The 22,755-nt window shown below is 50.6% G+C and overlaps 1 protein-coding gene across 2 annotated transcripts in view; it reads left to right on the top strand.

Annotated features, from left to right (window-relative positions):
* Sox13 (SRY-box 13) overlaps positions 1-22,755 on the top strand; it is a 44,457-nt gene that overhangs the window by 18,340 nt on the left and 3,362 nt on the right. Inside the window, exons 2-11 of one of the 2 annotated variants that reach the window (XM_028764667.1) lie at positions 15,419-15,617; positions 17,915-18,026; positions 18,113-18,199; positions 19,046-19,218; positions 19,539-19,607; positions 19,914-20,025; positions 21,302-21,384; positions 21,536-21,698; positions 22,128-22,237; positions 22,343-22,439. In XM_028764667.1, coding sequence (XP_028620500.1) covers positions 15,420-15,617; positions 17,915-18,026; positions 18,113-18,199; positions 19,046-19,218; positions 19,539-19,607; positions 19,914-20,025; positions 21,302-21,384; positions 21,536-21,698; positions 22,128-22,237; positions 22,343-22,439 — 1,204 coding nt within the window. In that variant the 5' untranslated portion in view covers position 15,419. Of the gene's footprint in view, positions 1-15,418; positions 15,618-17,914; positions 18,027-18,112; positions 18,200-19,045; positions 19,219-19,538; positions 19,608-19,910; positions 20,026-21,301; positions 21,385-21,535; positions 21,699-22,127; positions 22,238-22,342; positions 22,440-22,755 lie in introns of both variants that reach the window. The other variant, XM_028764666.1, reaches the window with a different exon arrangement.

The raw sequence follows: 22,755 nt of genomic DNA, 5'->3' as shown, positions 1-22,755 counted from the left end.
AGTAAAAACAATTTGAATAATGCTGGACATGAAGTAAAACACTCATGAAGTAAAACACAAAGTAAGAAAGTTAGCTATGGTTGGAGGTCCTTAGCCACACATACCAGCATGACTCCACCTCTCCCTGAAGCTGCTGTCTGCAAACTCGCCTGATTGCCTAATAGTCATGGTTTTAAAAGACGTTTTGGATGTCAGGATTACAAGTGTCTTTCTTCTTGGTGCTGCCTCAGGATCTCTCTCTTGCTTACTAGTCATCCTACCTACCCCTTTGCCTCAGTTTCCAAAGAGTGTCGGTGGTTGAAGCAGAGCCTGGGGCAGGGCAGACTGCAGGGAACACTGGCTACTGTGGGGCTGCTTGTTGAATGCTTTTAGATGGAACCTCGGTGATTAGAGACTGTGACTGTCTCCTTCTTGCTTCCCTGAGCCTTTGAAAATGGGCAAAAGCCAAAAGTCAACACCACCTATAAAATTAAAGCTAAGGACACCTGAGGAATGACACCCAAGCTTGAATTCTGACCTACATACCAAGTGCACGTGCGCATGCACACGCACATACACACAGCAGGGTAGGGGGCAGAGACCATGAAATAAAAAAAGAAATGTCAATTTTATGGCTGGCCGTTGGGTAGATAGTGGGTGAAGGAATGTGGCCTCTGCAGAGATGAATAAACACTGTTCATTGGTGAATGAACATTGTGTGAACAAAAGCTGCTGAACGACGGTTTCTGAGGAATGTGGTTTGGGGAGATGGTGACAGGTTTACTCCGGGCATAGGTAGTATCCCATCTACTCCTGGGATGGGGAGAGGCAGTGGAGGAGAAACAGACTGGGGTGGGTTACTGGTGCCAGGGTTGGTGACTGAGTGCCACCAGCCACCTACTTTGTCCTTAGTGTCGGCTTAGGTTGGGGAGGTAGATGCTTGCGCCCCTCTGGAAGCCCTCACACCTGGGGACAGCTTAGATAGGTGGTCCTCTCAGACTGTTGGCATGACAACCTTCCTGTCACAGTGCTTTCCTGGTGGCTAGCATCAACTGATTTCTTCCTTTTTTTGAAGGACTCACCATCTTGATTGCTGACCCATTTTTTTGCTGTGCAGTGGGGTGGCTGCAGGCAGGAGAATGAAAGGGACAGGATCAGAGCCCATTCCCCAGCCTCCAGGGACCCCAGGATACTGTAGGCAGTTCTCAACCATGGAACAGGATGTGGGTTCATGAGGCAGGGAGGCTGGTGTTTAAATGTCTTTAAGGAGTGCCTTCAGAACATATCCTGCTTGGGGCTAAGAACATGTCCTCTGGGCCAGCAGAGATGCACGCTTTATCCAGTTCATTTATTCATCCATCCGTCCGTCCATCCGTCCGTCCATCACTAAAGTACTAAGTCCCACTCTGTCTTTTGCAGACTTGTGCTGAGTGCTTTATCTACGGTAACTTGAGCTCCTCAGCCTGCCTGCAAGAAGGTAGTGTGAGCTCCACCACAGGTGGAGAATGGTAAAGACAGGCAGTCTCATGTTCACCAAGCAAGGCAGGCAGTTCCCCACTCCTGCCCTCCAGCCTCCGATTGCTGTGGCAACAGTCAGCATAGTCAACAGGTTAGGAACTTTGTATTATCTCATTTTACACAAATTCACAGCATGTGTGTGTGTCCATATTGTCACATTTAAAGACAAAAGGAAGTGGCAGGATTAAAGAGTTAATAAATCAGGGTAGTGGTGGTGCACGCCTTTAATCCCAGCACTTGGGAGGCAGAGGCAGGAGGATTTCTGAGTTCGAGGCCAGCCTGATCTACAGCATGAGTTCCAGGACAGCCAGGGGCTACACAGAGAAACCCTGTCTCATAAAACCAAACCAAACAAACAAACAAACAAAAAAGAGTTAATAAACCGGCCATTAAGAAAAGGGTTTGGCTTTGGATACAGTACCCAGAGGATGGGAGCTAGGTTGAATTGGAAATCTTCCTCCTGGGGACTACCCTTCATGGTAGCAGGAAGGCATCACGCAAGCTTCGAAACAGTTCTATCCAGCTACGATGCCTGAGCACCACAGCAACCACCAGCATAGCCTGAGACCTTAAGGGTGCAGTAGTGGCACTCGTACCTCAGTGGTTACCAACAGCTCTTTAATGAGATTTAAGAAGTCTCAATAAGAGAGAAGTCATGCCTGTAATAGAAATCTAGATGACCACTCAAGGCTAGTGAAGTCATGGATAACCTCCAACCACCAGTCTACTAAGCCAGCATATTTAGACTAGATCCTAAATATCCATCCTTACACTCACAGATAGGTATTCCCTTATCAAGGAAACTTCTCTTTGTAACAGATGCAGACCATTAAAGAAAACTAAAACTGCTCAAAATGCGGAGTTGTGGAGCCCAGCCCCAGTGGCTAGATATATTTACAACTCCTGCACCTAAGGTTCGGGGATTATTGCAGAAGAGGGACTGGAAAGATTGTAAGAACCAGAAAAATCGGAAATGTACTGTAAGATTGTGTCTCCTAGAAATGTCAGAAACCACACCCGTGAAGTCTCGCCAACATGGCTGCGTAATGTGAGCTGAATAGAGATGACACCAATAGCCATGTTAGTGGGGAAGGGGGAAAGCTGGGAGACCTGAACCTCACTCAGAACTGCAGGCAGCAAGAGAATGCAGGAGGACTCTCCTTCTCCAGGGTGAGCACACCGATTGGCTCTCCGGTACCAAACAGTCAGGCTTGAAGACATCCAGGTGACATTATATAGACTGACCAGGGTGTGAGGATTTAAAAGTGCATTTGAATCCCAGAACTTGGGAGGCAGAGGCGGGCAGATTTCTGTGAGTTTGAGGCCAGCGTGCTCTGTATTGTGAGTTCCAGGACAGCCAGGCTAGGTAGAGAGACCCTGTTAACAAGATGAGGAGCAGGTGGGGGGGTTTTTAAGTGAGAGCTGTTGTCACAGTGTTCAGGAGGACTTTCTACCACATCTGTATTTTCTTCCAAGTGCCCATCCTATTAGTAATAGATAACATAAAGCTAAAAGAACACATTAAACAGCACAGTAACAAAATGAAGAAAAAACAAGGGATGGCCCAGCGGTTAAGAGCATCTGTTGCTCTTCCAGAGGACCCAGGTTTAATTCCCAGGACCCATAGTGTACTCTGCTGTAACTCTGGTCTCAGGGGATTTGGACTCTCTTCTGGCCTCTTTGAATATCAGGCACACACATGCAGCACAGACACATATGCAGGCAAAACCCTCACTTTTATAAAACCAAAATTAAAGAGGAAGATACCTGAGTTTCAGCCCACTTTGCATGTCTTCAAAAGTCACTATTTCACCTGATACCACCTAGTAGTTTGAAAGAACTATAGTTCAGTCTGCAGAGCCTAGACTTGTCACCAAGTGGAAGCCACATGCTGCCCTGCCCAGACATGGTAGAAGGTCTGTGTGGCAATGATGAAATTCCTCTTGCATGATGGGTAAACACAGCTTGTTGTAGATTGTCTTGATCATTCCCTTCTTGTGGACATCCTTTTGCCTCCATGTTCCCCTTGTTCTTGGGCTTGGCATGTCACTGCCTGGGTTAATAGAATGGTGTTTCACATTAGTGAATGTCAGAGGCAAATGAGGATATTCTGAGAGTTCTGACAATGTGTGTCATCCCAGACCAGGAAGATGCAGTAGTTCATGCTTGGTGCAGTGATTGGTCCAGATAAGCAGGGCCTTCTGCTTACTTGGGTTTCCTTCACAAATCTGTATCCTGCTTGTCCCCCACTGTGGGTATCTGATGGCTCACAGTACTTGTCAGAGAGATGCTAGGTTGTTGGGGATACCAAAAGGACATTTAGGGCACACCTATAACATCAGCTGATAAGGAGGCAGGAGGATCAAGGCCAACCTGAGATCCTATCTCAGTATCAAGGGCTAGGAGGTGCTTACACCAGAACAGGAGTATTAAACAGAGAGAGAGAGAGCATAGGAAGGACTAGCTAAAATTAGGGACCATTTGAGGGTTAGTATGGAAACCTACTAGAGTGTTTTAAAAAGACACACACACACTCACACACTCACATACACACACATACACACACTGGCTGCTCTTCCAGAGGTCCCAAGTTCAATTCCTGTAACCACATGGTGGCTCAGAACCATCTATAATGGGATCTGATGCCCTCTTCTGGTGTGTCTGAAGACAGCTATGATATACGCATGTACATAAAATGAATATGAACATATAGAATCACTAAATAATGGAGCGACAAAGCCCCAACTAGACATCTTTTGCCACCAAATGAATCCACCAGAGTCGGGAATGTGATACATCTAGTTGAGTTGTTGGCCAAAGAGGCACCATGGAAACCCCCAGACAACCCAGACTTAACTACTACCTAGACTTGTGCCTGTTGCCCACAGAGGTAAAGCACTGTTGCTGAAGATAACACCTACAGAACTCACAAACCACAGGGAAGTAGGGCTACTGCCTACCTAGAGCCTTCACCCCACTGACTCACGTTCACAGTACTGAATGGTACTCTGCACACTATCGGGAGAAAGGTAAACACCATCGTAGGTACAAACCCTTAATATAAAACGGTGACCTGCCCACAAGATACACTGTGCAATCTTGACACAAGTTTGTGGGACTAACCAGCTATCTGATGAGAATCCATGCTCCACACTGGTGGTGGAGAACCTGAGGCTTGGTAGGCCATGGGCCTTAAGGAACATAGCAGTAAAAAGACTGCGGAGGACATTGTGCTGTACTCACAGATCCGTGCCTTGCTCAGCCATCATCAGAGAAGCAGCAGATGGGAGCAAACACAGAGACCCACAACTGGACAATGCAGAGAGCGAGAGATCTTGGAACACTCAGTCCTAAATGGGATATCTCCATCAGACTCCTCTCCTCTGGGTTCAGGGAACTCTGCAGAAGAGGAGGCAGAGAGTGTAAGAGCCAATGGGGATGGAAGACCCCATGGAAACGAGGCCTTCTAGACACAGCAGGACTGATGCACGTATGAACTCAGAGACTGTGGCAGGATCCACAGGTCTGTGTCAGATGGGATCCCAGTGCTGAGGGAAATAGACACAAGACCTCATCCCTAACCCAGAAGCTATCTCTAGTTGATAAACTGCTTGCAAGGGAAAAATTAGTTCTTTTCAACTGAGTCCCACTGGATGTGCAAACCACCCTCAAGGGTAGGCCCCATGCCCAGTAGTAGATGGCCCACGTAAAATGTACTTACTGGTCTTTTTTGGAGTGGTTTTTGGTTTTGTTTTTCCTTACAGATCTTTTACTTACATAGTATACTTTTCAATGTTCTGTTTTCACGATATTTCTGTATGTGCAAAGGGGTTTTTCTTCGTGTGTATGTTTCTTGTGCCATTTTTGGCTCTTTGTTTTTATTTGTATTATTTATTTTTGATGCCTGTTTTCTAATGAGAAAGAGAGAGAGGGTATGGGTTTGAGTGGATGGGAAGGCAGGGAAGGATCTAGGAGAGGAGAAGGGCAAATCGATCAGAATATATTTTATGAAAAAGTATTTCAGTTTTTTGTTTGTTTGTTTTTCAAGACAGGGTTTCTCTGTGTAGCCCTGGCTGTCCTGGAACTCACTCTGTAGACCTGGTTGGCCTCAAACTCAGAAATCCACCTGCCTCTGCCTCCCCAGTGCTGGGATTAAAGGCGTGTGCCACCACTGCCCAGTTGTATTCCAGTTTTAAAAAAGAAAAAAATTGCAAAAACAATACAAACCTAAATATAAAAAATAAAAATCAAGGGCTTGGATTCTGGGGTTCTATAGCTTGCTAACAGAGCTCTTGACAAAGCATGCATTAAACCCTGGATTCCATCCTTGACATTGCCTGTGTGTGTCCGGGAGAGAGAGAGAGAGAGAGAGAGAACGAACGAACATGGATTGGGGATGGACACACAGACAGAAGTCATCTTGAGTAATGATGTGAGATAGAACCAAAGGGTAGAAACCTGCGTGGTATTGGCAGCTCAGGTTCAGGGAGCAGAGTCATCGCTTCTGTTTGTGTTTGGAGAGTTCATCCCTGTCAGCCTAGAGAGCTCTGCTGTGGCTGCCTTTGTTCCCTTTCATCTTTTCATTTTCTTGCAGTGTCGGGACTGGAACCTCACACCTCCAGGGCCAGTGCTCCACCAATGAGCTCCAGAGGTTAGGGATGCAGGGTCTAAAACTCTGTCCTGTTTCATTCTTGCTGCTTAGGGGCGGGAAGCCTCACCCAGATTTCTGGCCTATAAACAGATGGTGGGGGGGGGGGCGTAGGCAGGCACAGAGAGAGACAGAGACAGAGAGAGGCGTGCCTGGAGACTGAAAAGACCAAATATATATCTCACAATATATTTCAGGAAAGGTCTAGGGAGCCCTTCTTGCTTCTCTTACTCCCAGGTCCCCAGCCTTGTATATGGCCAGATTCATGACGTGTATGTTGTTGTTTTCAAAGGGGATTCCATGTAGCCCAGGGTAGCCTGGAACTTCTGATCCTTCAGCTCCACCTCCAGAGTGCTCAGTTAATACTGCCTAATTGAAACTAAGGTTTTTAGAAATAGTCTTTCTTCCAAGTTCCCAAAGCTGCCTTTCTCTTTTCTTCTCCTCCCTCCTCCTCCTCTTCCTCTTCTTCTTGCTCCTCTTCCTCCTCCTCCCCTTCCTCCTCCTCTTCCTCCTTCTCCCCTTCCTCCTCCTTTTCCCCTTCCTCCTCCTCCCCCTCCTCGAGAGTTTATGCAGCCCTAGCTAGCTGTCCAGGAACTTACTTGTTCTGTAGACCAAACTAACCTTGAACTCTCGGAAATCTACCTGCTTCGTGTGTCACCCTCCCCCCATATCTTGGTTTGTTTGTTTCATGATTAATTTAATTTTATGTGCATTGGTGGTGTCAGATCCCTTTGGAACTAGAGTTACAGACAATTGTGAGCTGCTATATGGTTGCTAGGAATTGAACCCAGGTCTTTTGGAAGAGCAGATAGTGCTCTTAACCACTAAGCCATCTCTCCAGCATCAACCTTGGTTTCTTTTGACCACTTTTTCCTTATCCAGAACTCAGTCAAGAACTGACCTTGTGAACCTTGAAAATAGTGGTCAGTCTGTCTTTATTGGGCTAAAATATAGCGGTGGGAGATTGAGCACCAGCCAGAGGATGCAAGATATAGGCTTCAGGATAGTGAGTGACCTCAGACATCCCATCTCTGCCAGATAGGATGTCCTAGCCTCTGGCTTCTGTAGTGTCCTTTATAGTGCCTGTGGCCAAGTAAAGGCATACTGTGACTGCTCACACTTTGTTTCTCCTTCCTTTGGCTAATACCCAGGCCTGCTTCTGGTGAGCTTTTGGCAAGGTTGACCAGCCCCTGCTGCAGCGGCCTAGAATTCTTCCTTTTCTGGGAGACAAGGATGGCCCAGGCAAATTCTTAGTTCCATTGAAATGATGCATGCCTGGAGATCCCATCCGAGCTCAGGATCTCCTGGGGACACAGCGTCAACTCCAGCAGCACCTCAGAGGTGTCCTCTCTTTCCCAGTCTTCCTCTGTATTGACAGTGCTTTGGTCCCTCCGTGGCTGGAACACCATGTGGTGGTTGGGGGACCATCTCAGGTACTGTCTCTTCCAGGCCACTGTTCTCCGCTGTGGGGGGCTTATATCCCTGAGTACCATGGAGGAAAGCCCAGTGCAGCATAAGTTGGGTTCCAGGATAGAGGCAATCGCTGGGTGGCCACCACCTTTCCTAGGCTCAGGGCAGGAGCTAGAATTTCACTGAGCTTCCTCCATCTGCTGATGTGGATAGATACCACATGGCCAGCCAGTGGGATCTGTCAGTCCCAAGGCTGGAGTATTGGCTGTTCTAAGCCAGCTGAGAGACTTAAAGCTGCCACAGCTGGATCCCACCCACCACAGGCCTGCTGCAAGGGGCAAAGGGACCGTCAGGAAAGGGTTGCCCTCCACAAAGGGTTGCCCTCAGCCTGCAGCCAACCCAGCTCCCAACCCTGAGTAAACACAGAGATAGGATCGGGTGGAGCCAGGAAGGGTGGCAGGGTGCGGCCTGTGGGAAGAATGGCAGGATGTGGCACGGGGCACCAATCTGGGCACCCACGCCTTGGGACTATTGTTCAGGGCAGCCTGAGGCTCTCAACTCTCTGGGGTTTCAGAGGAAGTGACATTCCCGTTGGGACCAGGGCCTGCCCCACCCATGTAACATGGATCTCTTTCCCTGGCGATGCCCTTGGCACCAGCCACTCTTGACAAGCTGGGAGAACGGCACCTGTGGAGGTTTGCTGTGCTCAGAGGCCCTTCTCGGAGGGTCTGCCTGGCTGTTGCATCTGTCTTCCTGTGCCCCAGGTCCGAGTCACAGTCATGCGATGATAACTTGCATCTCTCTCTGCGTCTGCATGTGGAGGGAACTGGAACTGTGGATCTGGAGGGAGGAGGGGCTGAGACTGAAGACGTTTCTTTGATTCCCATTCTGCTGGGTCTGTGGCTAAGTGATTAGAAAAGGAAGTGGCTGATGGCTTGTTGGGGTAGAATGGGGTTGGCAGAGGGTAGGAGGAGGTGTGGGGAAACCAGTTTGTGGGGGGGGCATATAGGTCCCCCCCCACTCTTTGTCATCTTTGGAGGGGTTTCTCCACCCCTTTATCCAGACACTGAATTCAAAGTCCCAGGCACCAATTCAGAACCTCCAGGGAGAAGATGGCTGAAGCCCCCTCCTGTGAAGGGATGGCATCCTTTGAAGATGCTGAGTGAGATAAAGTTAAAGAGGGAAGGAATGTGGAAGACAAGTGAGGTGAGCTCCCTAGGGGAGAAGGGGCGGGGCAGAGGAGGCGTACTGTCAACCTCCTTGTCGGTGGAAGGTCCCTGACTAGTTCTGAAGTAGGGCTATCCCAAGGAGCATACAAATTTGATGTCTCTAGGCCTCAGTGTTTCCATTTATTTAAAAGAAAAAAAAAAGTCTGATGCTAGACACGAGGGAGGGCCACAGATAACATGGGAGAACGTCCACTGAGCTGGGTGCTGATGAGCTGCCTCTGATTGGCTCCTGACTAGGACTTGGGGCGACAGGATAGAGTAGACCTGGGGGAGCCCAAGTTGTCTCCTGTGCACTGAGGGCTTTGGGCTTGGGGCATCTGGAAAGAGAAGAATCCCCTGAGAAAGCATGTCGTGTACTTTGCAAGGGAAGAGTTAAGGACGGTGATGGGGTCTTTAGCCCCTAGAATAGAAGAGGCTTAAGGGAGGCTCCTACCAGGTCTTTAAGAAAGTGTTTATCCCCGCAGGGAAAGGAAAAAAGAATGAGCTTGCTCTACTGCTGCTGGGTGTCCTTCACACCGGACAGCAGGGAGCAGCTTCCGGCTCCCTTGCTCCAGGCACTGTGCTAGGACCTGGGGCTACAGTGATAAGTGTAACAGGTGTATTGGTTGGGATCCCAGGCTATGGCGGGAGTCAGAAACACCTTCAGGCATTCCAAGGCACCGCTGGCTGTGGTTAGTCCTTTGAAGACTGAGTTCACGGTACCCTGAGAATGTAAAACAGGCACATTTGATAGGTTACCTCTTGTGTCTTGGGTTCTCCTATTCCCGTTGTGCTGAGGAGGAAACAGGCTTAAGGAAGTTACTTGCCCAAGATGGCACAGCAGTTGCTACTCCAGAATTCAAGCACAGGTATCCCAGGTCTGTGTGACTCAGAGACATTTCTGTCATCCACCTGACTCAGCATCCTGAGCTATTCACATGTACAGGATGCTCTCCCTGTGTTACTTCACCCCTGTCCAGTCTGCAGGAGAGGAGATAGGCAGAGAGGACACATTCACATGGGTCAGCCGGGTTCAGACAAGAGTTACAGACTGTAAAGCCTAGCCCCAATGCCGTACTTGAGACACTTCCCTTTTCACTCTGGCAGGTAGGGGACCTTGCTTCCTTCAAGTGATGGGACGCTGCTTCCCAGAGGTACAGCCCAGGGAGGTACCCCCAAGGTCTGGCTCCTAGGCCCAGTTGTGCCTCTAAGTAAGCTCAGAGCAGACCAGCCATGAGCCCTGCCCCTACCTGTGATGAGTCTGATGCCTGTGAGCATGGATGTATCCTTATAAGGGCAACAGGATCTGGTAGGGTTGCCTAAGGGCACCAGGTTGAGGTGGCTGGGTTCACAACTCCAGACCAGCCTGATGTCACTAGGAGCCATTTCCTTAGTTTACCAGTGCTGTGCTGGGAGTTCCAAGTGTCACTTCCTGGTAGCAGATAACTGCAGATATCCGAGAGTATGGGCTGAAGGTACTGGGTGGGTATGGGAGAGCTGGAAAAGGGCATTAGGCTCAGCGGTAGGACATGGCCTTGAGGAACACGCTGGAACTCATGTTCGTGGTGATGTGGTACTGGGTCCATCCCCCATTGAAACCCCGAACAAAAAGATAAAACAAATCAGGTGGCTCTTGGGCACTGAGGCAGGTGGATCTTGAGTTCAGTCTGGCCTACACAGTTAGGCTCTGTCTCAGGGAAAGATAAAAAGAGGTGAAATGAATGTTTTGTCTAGTGCTAGGAAAATGGCTCAGAGATTAAGAGCTCTTATAAAGGACAAGCGACCAGGTGGCTTACAACTAACTACTCACAGCTCCGGCTCCAGGGGGATTTGATGCCTCTGCCTTCAGCATTTCCATTTAAGAGGGCACACACATACATATGAGACACAAGGAAAAAAAAATAGACCTTTAAAAGATGTAAAAGAGGAACAAAAAGAGAATGTCTTATGTAACCTAACCCATCAGTTTGTACCCACAGCCAGTTATGAACATGCTAATGCACCTGTACGCCAAGTTTTGGGACCCTTGGTGTGTTTGATACGGCACACTCCTACTCGAACTGGTTGTGTTACCAGGGCTCAGTAGCCAAATGTAGCCAGTGGGGCTGGTTCTGGGCAGTCAGGACAGGCAGTGGTCTCTTCTACCTCCCCCTCAGTGGGGTGGATGGCTGGTCACCACATCCAATGGGGCAGCATTTGGCCTTGGGCGTTCATCTGACCGTGCTCTCTGGCTGCGGTAGCCATGACTGCTTGGACTGAGGTAGGGGTTGGAAGCCTAGAGGCTGGGCCTAATGAAGAAAAAAAACCCTTGGGACCCAAGTCTGGCCAGAGGAGGCGACCTGGTGGCAGCCAGTGGGTGTGGGACAGAGGTGGCTGTGAGCCGAGGGATCAGAAGCCCACAGGCCTTCATTGTGCGCCTGTCACACTTCCTCTGGCTTTATTGCTTTTGTCCAACACCCTATTGTCTGGTTTCCTTTTGTCCCAGCTTTCAGCACCACTGCCTTTTATTTTCCAGCCAGCCTGGTTGTTTTCATTTCTTTTGTCTGAAGTTCCTGAGAGGAAGGTTTTATTTTCAGCGGTTTGATTAATTCACAGCTTGAGCCCGGGTTTGTTTGTTATGTAATTGCTGCCCTCAGCTCCAGGATAATACCCCGCCCCCACTCCTGCCCCATACGGGGCCTGGCTCCTGGCCCCTCCCCAGCCGGATGGGCTAAGCTGCCTGCTTTCTGCCGGTTCTTCAGGCACCCCCAGGACCCCTGGGCCAAACTGGGCTGGGGTCTCTTTTCTCTTCATCCAGGTGAGACGAGGACCTATGAAGGTCCACTAGTCTGCTGTCACCCTGCTCTCTCCTGGGTTCCTGAGGCACCTTGCATTCACAAAGTGGGTGGGTGCGAGGGTGGGGGGGTGGGTCTGCTGTGGTCTGATCTGTAGGATGCAATCAAATTAAATACATATGTACCAATTATAAAATTATAATATTCCTGTAACTTTTTGTTTTTTTTTTTTTGGTGGTTTTTCGAGACAGGGTTTCTCTGTGTAGCCCTGGCTGTCCTGGAAATCACTCTGTAGACCAGGCTGGCCTCAAACTCAGAAATCCACCTGCCTCTGCCTCCCAAGTGCTGGATTAAAGGCGTGCACCACCACTGCCCGGCCTCCTGTAACTATTCTTAAAACACCTTAGTGTTCTGTTGTCTACAAAGCTGTAACATTGTATGATTCAGTACACAGTACCAGAGTTGTTGGTGTCATCTGTAGACTGCAGTATACCCGGCATGGGATTGATGTCATAATACAAATGCACTGTCCCTTTATTTTCAATCTACTGTGATTTGAAAGTATTAGATGGAAAATTTTAGATGTAAACAATTCATAACGGTTTTTGTTGTTGTTGTCTTGCCTTAAATGTGTTTAGTGTGTGTGTGAGAGGCAGGGGGAGGTATCTGTGTACGGTGTGTATAGCAGTCAGTTGACAGTTCTGGAGTGGTTCTTACCTTCTACGTTTTCATAGGTTCCAGGGATCGAACTCAGACAGCCAGGCTTGCACTGTTGGATAGCAAGCACCTCTACCTTCCAGGCTTCTTGTTGGCTTTGTTGGAGTTTTAAAAACAGTCTCATTAGGCCCAGGCTGTCCCTTGTTATGTAGCCAAGGATGACCTCAAACTTGTGACTTTCCTGCCTCTACCTCCTGAGGACCACAGGTGTGTACCACCACACCCAGTTTTTGTGGTTGTTTCTTGAGATATCTCGTCTCTGTGTAGCCCTGGCTGTCCTGGAATTTACTCTGTAGACCAGGCTGGCCTTGAACTCAGAGATCTGTCTGCCTTTGCCGTGAAAGTGCTGGGGCTAAAGTTGTGCGCCACCACCCAGCTCTTAGTTTTGTTTTGGCACTCTCTGTTGGGTGTGGTGCTGGAGACGGAGTCTGAAACTTCATACATGCTAGGCAAGCACTCTCCCCCGACTTACATACACTCCATCCCGTAGGATTTTAAACAGCACACTTTTCATGATGAAGATGAAGTCTGGGACCGTCTGGGCTGTGGATCATCGTGTATCCACTGCATCCGTTAGTGGCGCCCCCTCTGATCTGCTGTGACTGGTGCTGCAGCATTTGTGATCAGTCTGTCTATCCCTGGCTCCCTCAGCATTCTCAAACCTGCGGTCCCAGGAATGCTAGAGTCCCAGTGCTGGATCGAACAGGCTCATCAATTAAGAACACTTCCTTGGTTTCCAGCACACACGGTGGCTCATGTGACTTGTAACTCCACTCCAGGGCATCTGATGCCTTCTTTGGCTTCCATGGGCACATGCATGTACACAAAATTCACTCAGGCATACTTACATACACATAAAATAAGAGATGAAAGTTCTCGATGGAGGGAGAAATTGTTTGCTAAAGTTGATAAAAAACCTAGTGAGAAGACACCGACTGTGGGACCCTGAAGAAAGGAAAAGGATTTTGTCATTTTTTTTAAAAAAAGATTTATTTATTTTACATATGTGAGTGCACTGTCTCTCTCTTCAGAGACACCAGAAGAGGGCATCGGATCCCATTACGTATGGTTGTGAGCCACCATGTGGTTGCTGGGGATTGAATGCAAGTCGTCTGGAAGAGCAGTTGGTGCTCTTAACCGCTGAGCCATCTCTCTAGCTCGTGATGTTGTCATTTTTGCTGCAACTTAAACTCCAAGTGAACAGCTTTGATGTGGGGCCACGGCCTGCTAAGCTGGAGAGGAGTGTGGCTACAGGAATCTGCTGGGGGTATAAGGTGGCACTTGTGTGTCACACAGCCTCTTCTGTTTAAGGGTCTGTTGCTGCATCTGATGGTTGCCCTACACCTGCCCGGAAAACTGAATCCCTATGCATCTAAGGCCATTTATTTTCTACCATTGCAGAAGCTGGGAAGGCAAAGGCCACCTATCTGTGTCACCCCACAGCAGGAGGCCACACGGACACCAGTCAGCTAATAAACTAGTCAACTCAATTACGGCACACATGCCCACCTCCTAGTGATGACATTAATCCATTTGTGAAGGCAAAGGGCTCCTGACCCAATCACCTCTGGTGAGGCCCCAACTCCCAATGTTTTTGTAAGAGGCTAGGTTTTTGAGTGCCACTGGAGCCCAGAGCACACCTCTGAGTGCTTGCTCGGGGACTGGGGAGGGTGGGCAACTGCTGCTCTGTCCTTTCGCCTGAATTGATCTTGCAAACTACTCTGCAGAGTTGGCTGTTGCTCGTCCTGTGGTGAAGTTAAGCAGTCGTGTAGCAGGAGAGGAGGTAGCTCTGCGGGAGAGGAGGTGGCTCTGCGGGAGAGGAGGTGGCTCTGCGGGAGAGTCTACCAAGCATCTTGCAAGTTGGGCATGGGGCATGGCCTGTGAGCCCAGCGCTTGAGTTCAAGGCCCTCCCCAGCTCTACAGTTCAGTACTAGCCTGGCTGTCCCAGACCCTTCCTTAGAAAGCAAACAAGTGTAAAAACCCAAGGCATAGGGACTGGTAAGAGGGCTCAGTGGTTAGGAGCCATTACTGCTCTTCCAGAAGGCCAGGATTCAGTTTCCAGTACCCGTTGGTGGCTCACAATCATCTGAAACTCAAGTTCTAGGGGATCTGTGCCCTGTTCTGGGCTCTGGGGTTACCAGGCGTAAATGGAGGATATATTTAAATATAGACAAAATGCTCAGACACATAAAAAGAAAAAAAGAATCCCCAAGCCTGGCACTACAAATATCAGTGCCAGCAGGGGCAGAGTCCACTAGGGATGCCCAGCTGGAGAGCAGAACAGAATGCCATTCATTGATATTTTACAATTAGGTGTGTGATATACTGACACGTGTAAATATAAAAAATGCTTCCCTTTGACTTGTGTCTGCAGTGAGAATAAGCAGCTGGTTCTAGGTTCGTCCTAGGGTAGATACTTAGCTTGTGTCCTAGGTTTGATCTTCAAGTCCATTAAAAAAAAATGTCTTGTACTAGGAAGATGGCTCTCAGCTTTCTTTCTGTCAAGTTGGGAACTAAGGCATCTGTACCCTGTGTGTGAGGGCTCCTGCCGATTCTAGAGACGTTGGTCATTGAACTGGAATTTCAGATCCAAACTCTTTTTGTGGGATAGGGTCTCACTGTGTAGCTCTGGCTATTCTGGAACTCACTCTGTAGACCAGGCTGGCCTCCAACTCCCAGATATTTGTCTGCTTCTACCTCCCAACTGCTGGTATTAAAGGCGTGGGCCATACCCAGCCTTCAAATTCAGGCTCTTATCATGCTGACTCTTGGTCTTAACCTGTAGTAGCCAGATCCATTACATATGTTGACCCACATACAGTGTTCACTTCTCCTGGGTTCAGAAGCAGCCAGTTAGCTCACTCTGGCTTCCTCTGATGAGCCCATCAGTTCACTAGACTCAACACTGCAAGAAATGGTGGGCTGAGGACGCCGCTCAGCTGGGATCCCTTTGCATGTGTGAGGCCCTAGAACAGCAAAGAAAAAGGAGAAACCTGGTTCTAAAGTAGGCCTGTGTAGGCGTACGCATCTTTGAGCGGTTCCAGGCGGTGCTTTGTTGGGGAAACAAAGGGTGGAGGCACTTCCTGGCGGGCAGGGTGGGTTTATAACTGGGCCATGGACCTCAGTTCGCATTCGCTCAGTGCCCTCTGTCTCCCCTTCCGCAGGATGTCCATGCGGAGCCCCGTCTCTGTGCAGCTGGCCCCAGACAGCGCTAGCACCATGGTGAACTGCACCATCAAGTCTGAGGAGAAGAAGGAGCCTTGCCACGAGGCTCCCCAAGGCACGGCCACTGCAGTGGAGCCCCAGCCTGGAGACCCAGCCCTGGCCTCCCAGGATGCTGCCAACTCAAAAGCTCCTCCTCAGGTGCCTAGCACTCTAGGGACTCTCCGGTCAGCGTCCCCACTCTGCCTTTGTGCCTTCACAGCTGAGACCAACCCACCCTTTCCAACAGGCCTGCATGCTCTTGGCCTAGCTTGTGTGCAAAAACGTTCTCTGCTAGGGCTAGATGGGGCCCAGGTGAACAGAGGGGAGGAGCCACTGTGGTCAGGGCTGCTTGAGTCACCTGTCAGAGCAGGACAGGGGTTGGCTGCCTCCATCCCTCCCTGCGTGACATTCTCAGAGGCCACAGTCCTCATACCTGATGACTAGTTGAGGATGAGATACACGTGGCCTGGGAAAGACTTGGGTTGGAGAGATGAGTCAGTGGGTAAAGTGCTTGCTGCACAGACATGAGCATGGAAGTTTGAATCCCTAGAACTTTTGTAAAAGCCAGGAAAGTGTGGCAGCTGCCTGGAGGCAGTGATTGGGAGTCCCTGGAACAAGAGACCTGCCTCAGTAAATAAATGACAGGTGCTTGTCAAATGTGGACCTACACACACACACACACACACGCACACACACACACACACACTCCTGCCTCAGTAAATAAATGATAAACGACAGGTGCTTGTCAAATGTGGACCTATACACACACACACACACGCACGCACACTCCTGCCTCAGTAAATAAATGATAAATGACAGGTGCTTGTCAAATGTGGACCTATACACACACACACACACACACACACACACACACACACCCCTGCCTCAGTAAATAAATGATAGGTCCTTGTCAAATGTGGACTGACAGACGGACAGACAGACACATACATAGAGGTACACCTACCTGCACACACGTACCCACACTCACATGGGAACACACACAGGAAAGAGAACTGAAGTATATGGTAAGGATTCTGCAGGTCTTCTGTTACAGGAAATTGAATTTGATAACTCTAAAGAGGGGCTCCATTTGGAAGAGTGGGAATGGTCAGGGAACGGTCCTAGAGGACTGACCGGGCCTTAGGCACCAGGAGGCTTGAGGCTTCTGTTAGATGAGACATGGGATATTGCTGCTGCTTCTGCAGTGGCTGTGGCCCTGGTGCCGCCGCTGCTTCCTCCTCCTCCTCCTCTTCCCTCTCCTTTTCCTCCTCCTCTTTCTCCTCCCCACCCCCTTCTTGGTTTTGTTTTATTTTGTTGAGACAGGGTCTCTATTATAATCAGGCTGGCTAGGAACTCAAAGAGATTCCCCTGCCTCTGCCCCTTGAGTTCTGGGAGTAAAGATGTATTCCGTCATGTCTGGTTGAATGCTTCTTATGTAATGAGGTTTTTGCCTGAATGTGTGTAAGTGTAACACGTGCGTGCCTGGTGCCGCAGAGGTCAGAAGAGAGCAACAGATCCCCTGGAACCGGATTGGTTATGAACCACCATGTGGGCACAGGGAACTAAGCCTGAGTTCTGCAAGAACAACAAATACTTTGAATTGCTGAGTTTTCTCTTCAGCTCTGAATTTTTTGTTTGTTTTGTTTTGGGGGATTTTATTTTGGTGTGTATCCGTCTAGGGGTGTGTACACATTGAGTGGAGTTGCCCTCAGAGAACAGAAGAGGGTGTTAGATCTTCTGGAGCTGGATGTGGGTGCTGGGAACTAAACTCTGCTCCAGCTCCAGGGACCACTTAGGGAAGCCACAGTGGGTGCCTATAAGCAAGTAGCTTGCTGGAGCACCACACAGGTTCATAATAACGACTAGCTGAGGGGACTCTGTGTTAGCTCCTTTTCTAGTACTGAGACAGATGTCTGAACAACCTAAAGGAGGATTTATTGGCTCACAGTTCGAGGATACACATCGTGGAGAAGGCGTTGATGGCCAGGGACTTGAGGCAGCTGGCCATGGTGTGCCTGTAGTCTGGTAGGGGCCAGGTAAAACAGTCCAGGGTTCCACATGCAGAGTGAGACTCCCCTTGTCAGTTAAACCACCCTCATAGACAAACCTAGCAGTGTGTTTCCATGGTAATTCCAGACCCACCGTCGGCCCCGCCTGACGTATTGGTCTCTTTCAGATACTTTAGTGCATAGATCCCAGAGACAGGCCTGACTTTCAGAGTTGTCAGGGACTTGTGTGAGATCCAGCTCCCTGTGTGCCACCCAGCCTAGGCTGAAACACAGGTCTCTTATCCCCAAGTCCTTATTAATGTCACTGTGTCATTTATCAGGTAGTGTGAGCATGGGCTAGGAATGTCACAGGGTCCCTCAGAAAGGACACCTTTGTGGTGCTCAGCCCTCTCTGCCCCGTGTTCCCCTTTCTTGGGAGTGGCAGTGATAATTCAGTGTCTCTTACAGAACTGTGCCTCACCGGAGAGCAGGGGCTCCCCAGACCCCAAGAGACCAGCAGCTTCCGAGGCTGCTTCGGGAAGCCAGGAGAGGTTGGACTTCAACCGCAACTTACAGGAAGGTAGGAATGATACCTCTCGGGTCAGAGGTGAGGTCTAAGCTGGTCTCTGCTGGGCCCTCACCCTGCCCTGACCTTGCTGCTTCCAGTTGTGCCAGCCATTGAGAAGCTGCTGTCCAGTGACTGGAAGGAGAGGTTTCTGGGAAGAAGTTCTGTGGAAGCTAAGGATGTCAAAGGTGCGTACAGACCTGTGTACAGAGGGCAGGGAGAGCATCTCAGAGCCTTTCCCTTCTGGTCTAGTCACACATTCTGGCTAAAGAGGGCAGCACCTCACGCCCCTGACCTGTGTCTTTGCTCCCACCTGGTTCTGAGGGTCATCACCATGCCTTGCCCTCGTCTCTAAGCAGCAGTCTGGCCCATCCCCAGCAGGGAGGCCTCACTGGAAGCAGATCCCTGGGATGGATCTAAGCTCTCACTCAGGACCCTTGGGGCTAGGTGCTCGGCACTCAGCCTTCCCGCTTGCCCTCAGTCTACCTTGTGAGCTGACAGGTTGCTCTCACTGTTGGAGTTGAGGGTAGGCTTCCAGGACCGTATTGAGTGATACTATTTACCTCAGAGTGATCATTTTGTCAGTGTTCTTGACCACACCCACAGTGGAAACTTTAAATCAATGCTTCCACTCCATTCTTCCCCATTTACTGGCTGGGGGTCCCAGAAATGGGGGCCTGAGCTTCTTGGGCATTTTCCAGAGGCATCCTGAGTATAAATGGTCCCCAGTTCAGCTGTTAGGAGTAAACTGGCACATCAACCAGCCAGGTTGAAGTGGAAGGCAGGGACATGAGCAAACATTGCCAGATACTAGCCAAACGATTTTCCACACATTAGCATGTTCATCTCAACCTGACCCTGTGAAGTGACTGTCATTGTGCCAATCAATAGATCAAAAAAATCCCCTAAAGTACAGAGAGGTTGGAGACTGGGCTGGCAGGATCCTGGCGTAGAGCAATTGTCAGATGGGTGGGTGGGCAGATAGACAGGTAAGCTAATAAGAACTCCCACCGTGGTATTTCTCTGTGGAGCAGGGACCCAAGAGAGCCTGGCTGAGAAAGAGCTCCAGCTTCTGGTCATGATCCATCAGCTATCCGCCCTTCGGGATCAGCTCCTTACGGCTCACTCTGAGCAGAAGAACATGGCAGCCATGCTGTTCGAGAAGCAGCAGCAACAGATGGAACTGGCCAGGCAGCAGCAGGAGCAGGTGTGCCTGGGTCGGGGCTTTGGAGTCCTTCGTGGGGAAGGGTGACTACTGGCAAGAGAAGAACAAGTTCTGAGAACTGGCGCTTGGCTGTGTCCCCCGGCACTAGGCTTGTCCCCTGGTGCTCTACTTTCTCCCCTGGCATTCAGCTGTGTCCCCTGGAGCTCAGCTCCGTCCCTGGTGCTTTGCTCTGTCCCCTGGCACTCTGTTCTGTTCCCTTGCTCTCTACTTGGCCTCCTGGGGAAGTCAGGGGTAAGCTGGGCCAGGCACCCGAGGAGGGCCGGGGCCGTCCATGATTGCCCTGTCAACTCCATGCCTCACAGATTGCCAAGCAGCAGCAGCAGCTGATTCAGCAGCAGCACAAGATCAACCTCCTCCAGCAGCAGATCCAGGTGATGACGGGAGGGGCACAGGCGAGGGTGCCACTGGCCTGGGGAGCCACGGGGAAAGGGGGCTATGGAACAATCCTGCCTCCATCCCCCGCTGGATGAAGAGACTCTACTTTTGCTCCAATTTCCACCCCAGGATGTCTCCCTCTGGCCCCCGTTGATACTTAAGGACAAGGAGATAGGCTCACAGATGTCATATGACAGATCCTTTGGGAAATTGTCCCTACTCTGTGCCCTGTGTATACCCACAGCACCCCAGGTCCTGGGCTGACCCCAGGAATTTACAGTGGGTTTCTTTGCCTTCAGCAGGTTAACATGCCTTATGTCATGATCCCAGCCTTCCCCCCAAGTCACCAGCCTTTGCCTGTCACTCCTGACTCCCAGCTGGCTTTGCCCATTCAGCCCATTCCGTGCAAGCCAGGTGAGTGGGACAGGGAGGGGCCACCCCAGAGGCAGCTTTCTGGAGATGAGGGAAGGAGCCCAGAGCCACGCTTCATGCGTTAGTTTACACTGTAGCCTTTCTGGTGGAAGAATAAGTCCTTTCTGAACTTAAGCAGAAGAATGAAAAGGAAGAGCATGCCCCAAAGCAAGGAGACTCAGGAGAGAGGAGAGTTGGGGAGGCTCCCTGAGGAGGTGGTGCTTGATGGTTGGGTCCTGGAGAAGGGGTGGTAGGATCCATCATGAGGGAGAAACTGGAACTGGGGTGCAAGGCTCAGGGAAAGGGCTTGCAAAGGCATGTGAGAGCGACAGGGATCTGGGAGGCTGTGGAGGACTGGACCATGGGGTCTGGGAAGTGGGTGCATTGGACCACTCGAGCGAGGAGTGTGCTCTCGGGTTGCGGGGGATGGCAATGAACGTGACTCATGGGAGGATCCCAGTAAGATCTGGAGACAGTGCCCATAGATGGAGTGGGGACAGGGCAGACATGCTGCCTGTAAATGCCACAACAGGATGGGGAGCAGTGCAGACTGCTCCTGACTGAGTCCAGCCACAGAGCCAACCTGGGTTCCTCATCCTCCTAATATCCTCCATCTTACTATCCCAGCTCCATCCTAGCTGGAACAGAGTACCCGGACACGGCCCCCATGTGGTCTTTTTTTTTGTACACAGGCTCATCTCCACCGCACTCCCCCTCGATTCTAAGCCTAGTAAGGTGAAGCAGATAGGAGAGAGAGAAGTGTACAGGCCAAGGGATAGGTTATGTAGTCTAGACCTGGGTTCAAATCCTGGCGCTGCCATGGAATGGGTTTGTGGGCAGCCTGCTGAATTCACAAGGTTTTCCTTCCCTGTTAGGCTGTGTAGAGAACCCTGACCAATAACCTGTGAAATGAGTCTGATGCTCTGAGTACCCCTTACAGACCATACACTTTGTCATAGAGGGAAATCACATGAAGCTTCTTCCCAACACAGTAGCTTTGCCTCCTACACACAGGAGGTACAAGGCTGGGGAGGGCGGCCGCCGCCCCTTGCATGTGCATGGGAAGCTCTTTAGAGTGGGTTGGACAGGGCAGGCAGGGCCATCAGCCTGCAGGGACCATATGGGAAGAGGGGATAGACGGTTCCCCTGATGAGAACAGAACAGGTTAGACCAGCTCTAGGCTCTTCCCACCTACCTGTGGTCCTGGAACCTGTCACTCAGGTGCCTGTTATTCTGAGCTCACGTGGGACTTTGTCCCTTGCCACTTTTCTTCCCACAGTGGAGTACCCTCTGCAGCTGCTGCACAGCCCGCCTGCCCCTGTGGTGAAGAGGCCGGGGGTGGCCACCCACCACCCCCTGCAGGTACTCCCCTCCCCACTGACACCTGGAACCTCCTCCCTCACCTAGCCACTGCCCCTCTTTGCTCTTGGCTCATTCTCCTTGAGTCCTGTCTGTCCCGTGATAGGTGGCCCTCCTCGGGGGTTTCTCATTCCAAGTTTTTCTGGGTCCACAGGAGCCCCCACAACCACTAAACCTCACAGCCAAGCCCAAGGTACCTGAGCTGCCCAACACCTCCAGTTCTCCCAGCCTGAAGATGAACAGTTGTGGGCCTCGCCCCTCCAGCCACGGGGCTCCCACAAGGGACCTGCAGTCCAGCCCCCCCAGCCTGCCTCTGGGTAAGCCTTTTCATCTGCTCTCACCTAAGGACGGTTGATTCAGGTGCCACCTTGGGCACGGTCCTCCTTCCCTTTCTCAGTTCCAGTTTGGGGTTTTAAACAGTTCTCACTGAGCCCCACCCCAGCCTCTGCTTTCTTAAAAGCCAGGGATGAGGCTTGCTTGCAGGAGACCTCCTTCCGTGCCCCACTTGTTCTCCAGGATCAGATTAGACAGCACAGGGTCAGACCACTGAGATGGAATGTTGCTTTGTCCCCAGCCCCTTGGCACCCTGCAGCCAGCAGTCCTGCAGGGAGGTGTGTTGATGGGCAGGGAGTGTACCACCACCGGGAGCCCCTAGGTGTGACGTGTCAGGAAGCATAAATGTGTGGGCTGCTCCCGGGACAAAGCCCTCGTGTCACGTGCCCTTCACTTTGTTCTTTCTCCGACAGGCTTCCTTGGTGAGGGGGACGCTGTCACCAAAGCCATCCAGGATGCTCGGCAGCTGCTGCACAGCCACAGTGGGGCCTTGGAAAACTCCCCCAATACGCCATTCCGAAAGGTGTGGGCCACTCTTCCTCTTCCAAGAAGACAGGAGCAGGGATGGAAGATGAAGACAGGATGACACAGGAAGTACTGATCCCTACTTTGTCCCTGTCCCCCGCAGGACCTCATCAGCCTGGACTCCTCCCCAGCCAAGGAGCGGCTGGAGGAGAGCTGTGTACATCCCCTGGAGGAAGCCATGCTGAGCTGTGACATGGATGGTAAGGGCTCTGGCACAGGGCCGTGTCCGTCTCTGACCCCTTCCTTCCTTTCTTTCTTGGGTCCTTCCTAGCATGTGTCTCTATTGTTCCCTGGTGTCTCTATCCATGGGTCACCTTTTGGTATCTTGTAATGACTCTGTGGGGCCCTGTAATTCTGGATCGCTGCTGTGCCTGTTCTCTGGCTGTGGTGGGCCTCTGCTTACTGCTGGCCTTTGGTTTCTTCCTCATTCTCTACTTCCTGCCTTGCTAAGCCTGAGCTGATTTCTATATCAGCCTCATCAGTGTCTCCTGGTGGCCATGCAAGGGATATCTCTGC

Source organism: Grammomys surdaster, unplaced genomic scaffold (genome assembly GCF_004785775.1).
Source record: "Grammomys surdaster isolate TR1022 unplaced genomic scaffold, NIH_TR_1.0 145, whole genome shotgun sequence".
NCBI classification, from domain to species: Eukaryota; Metazoa; Chordata; class Mammalia; order Rodentia; family Muridae; genus Grammomys; species Grammomys surdaster.
Note: the sequence above shows the minus strand (reverse complement) of the source record. Positions and strands in the feature narration are given on the sequence as shown.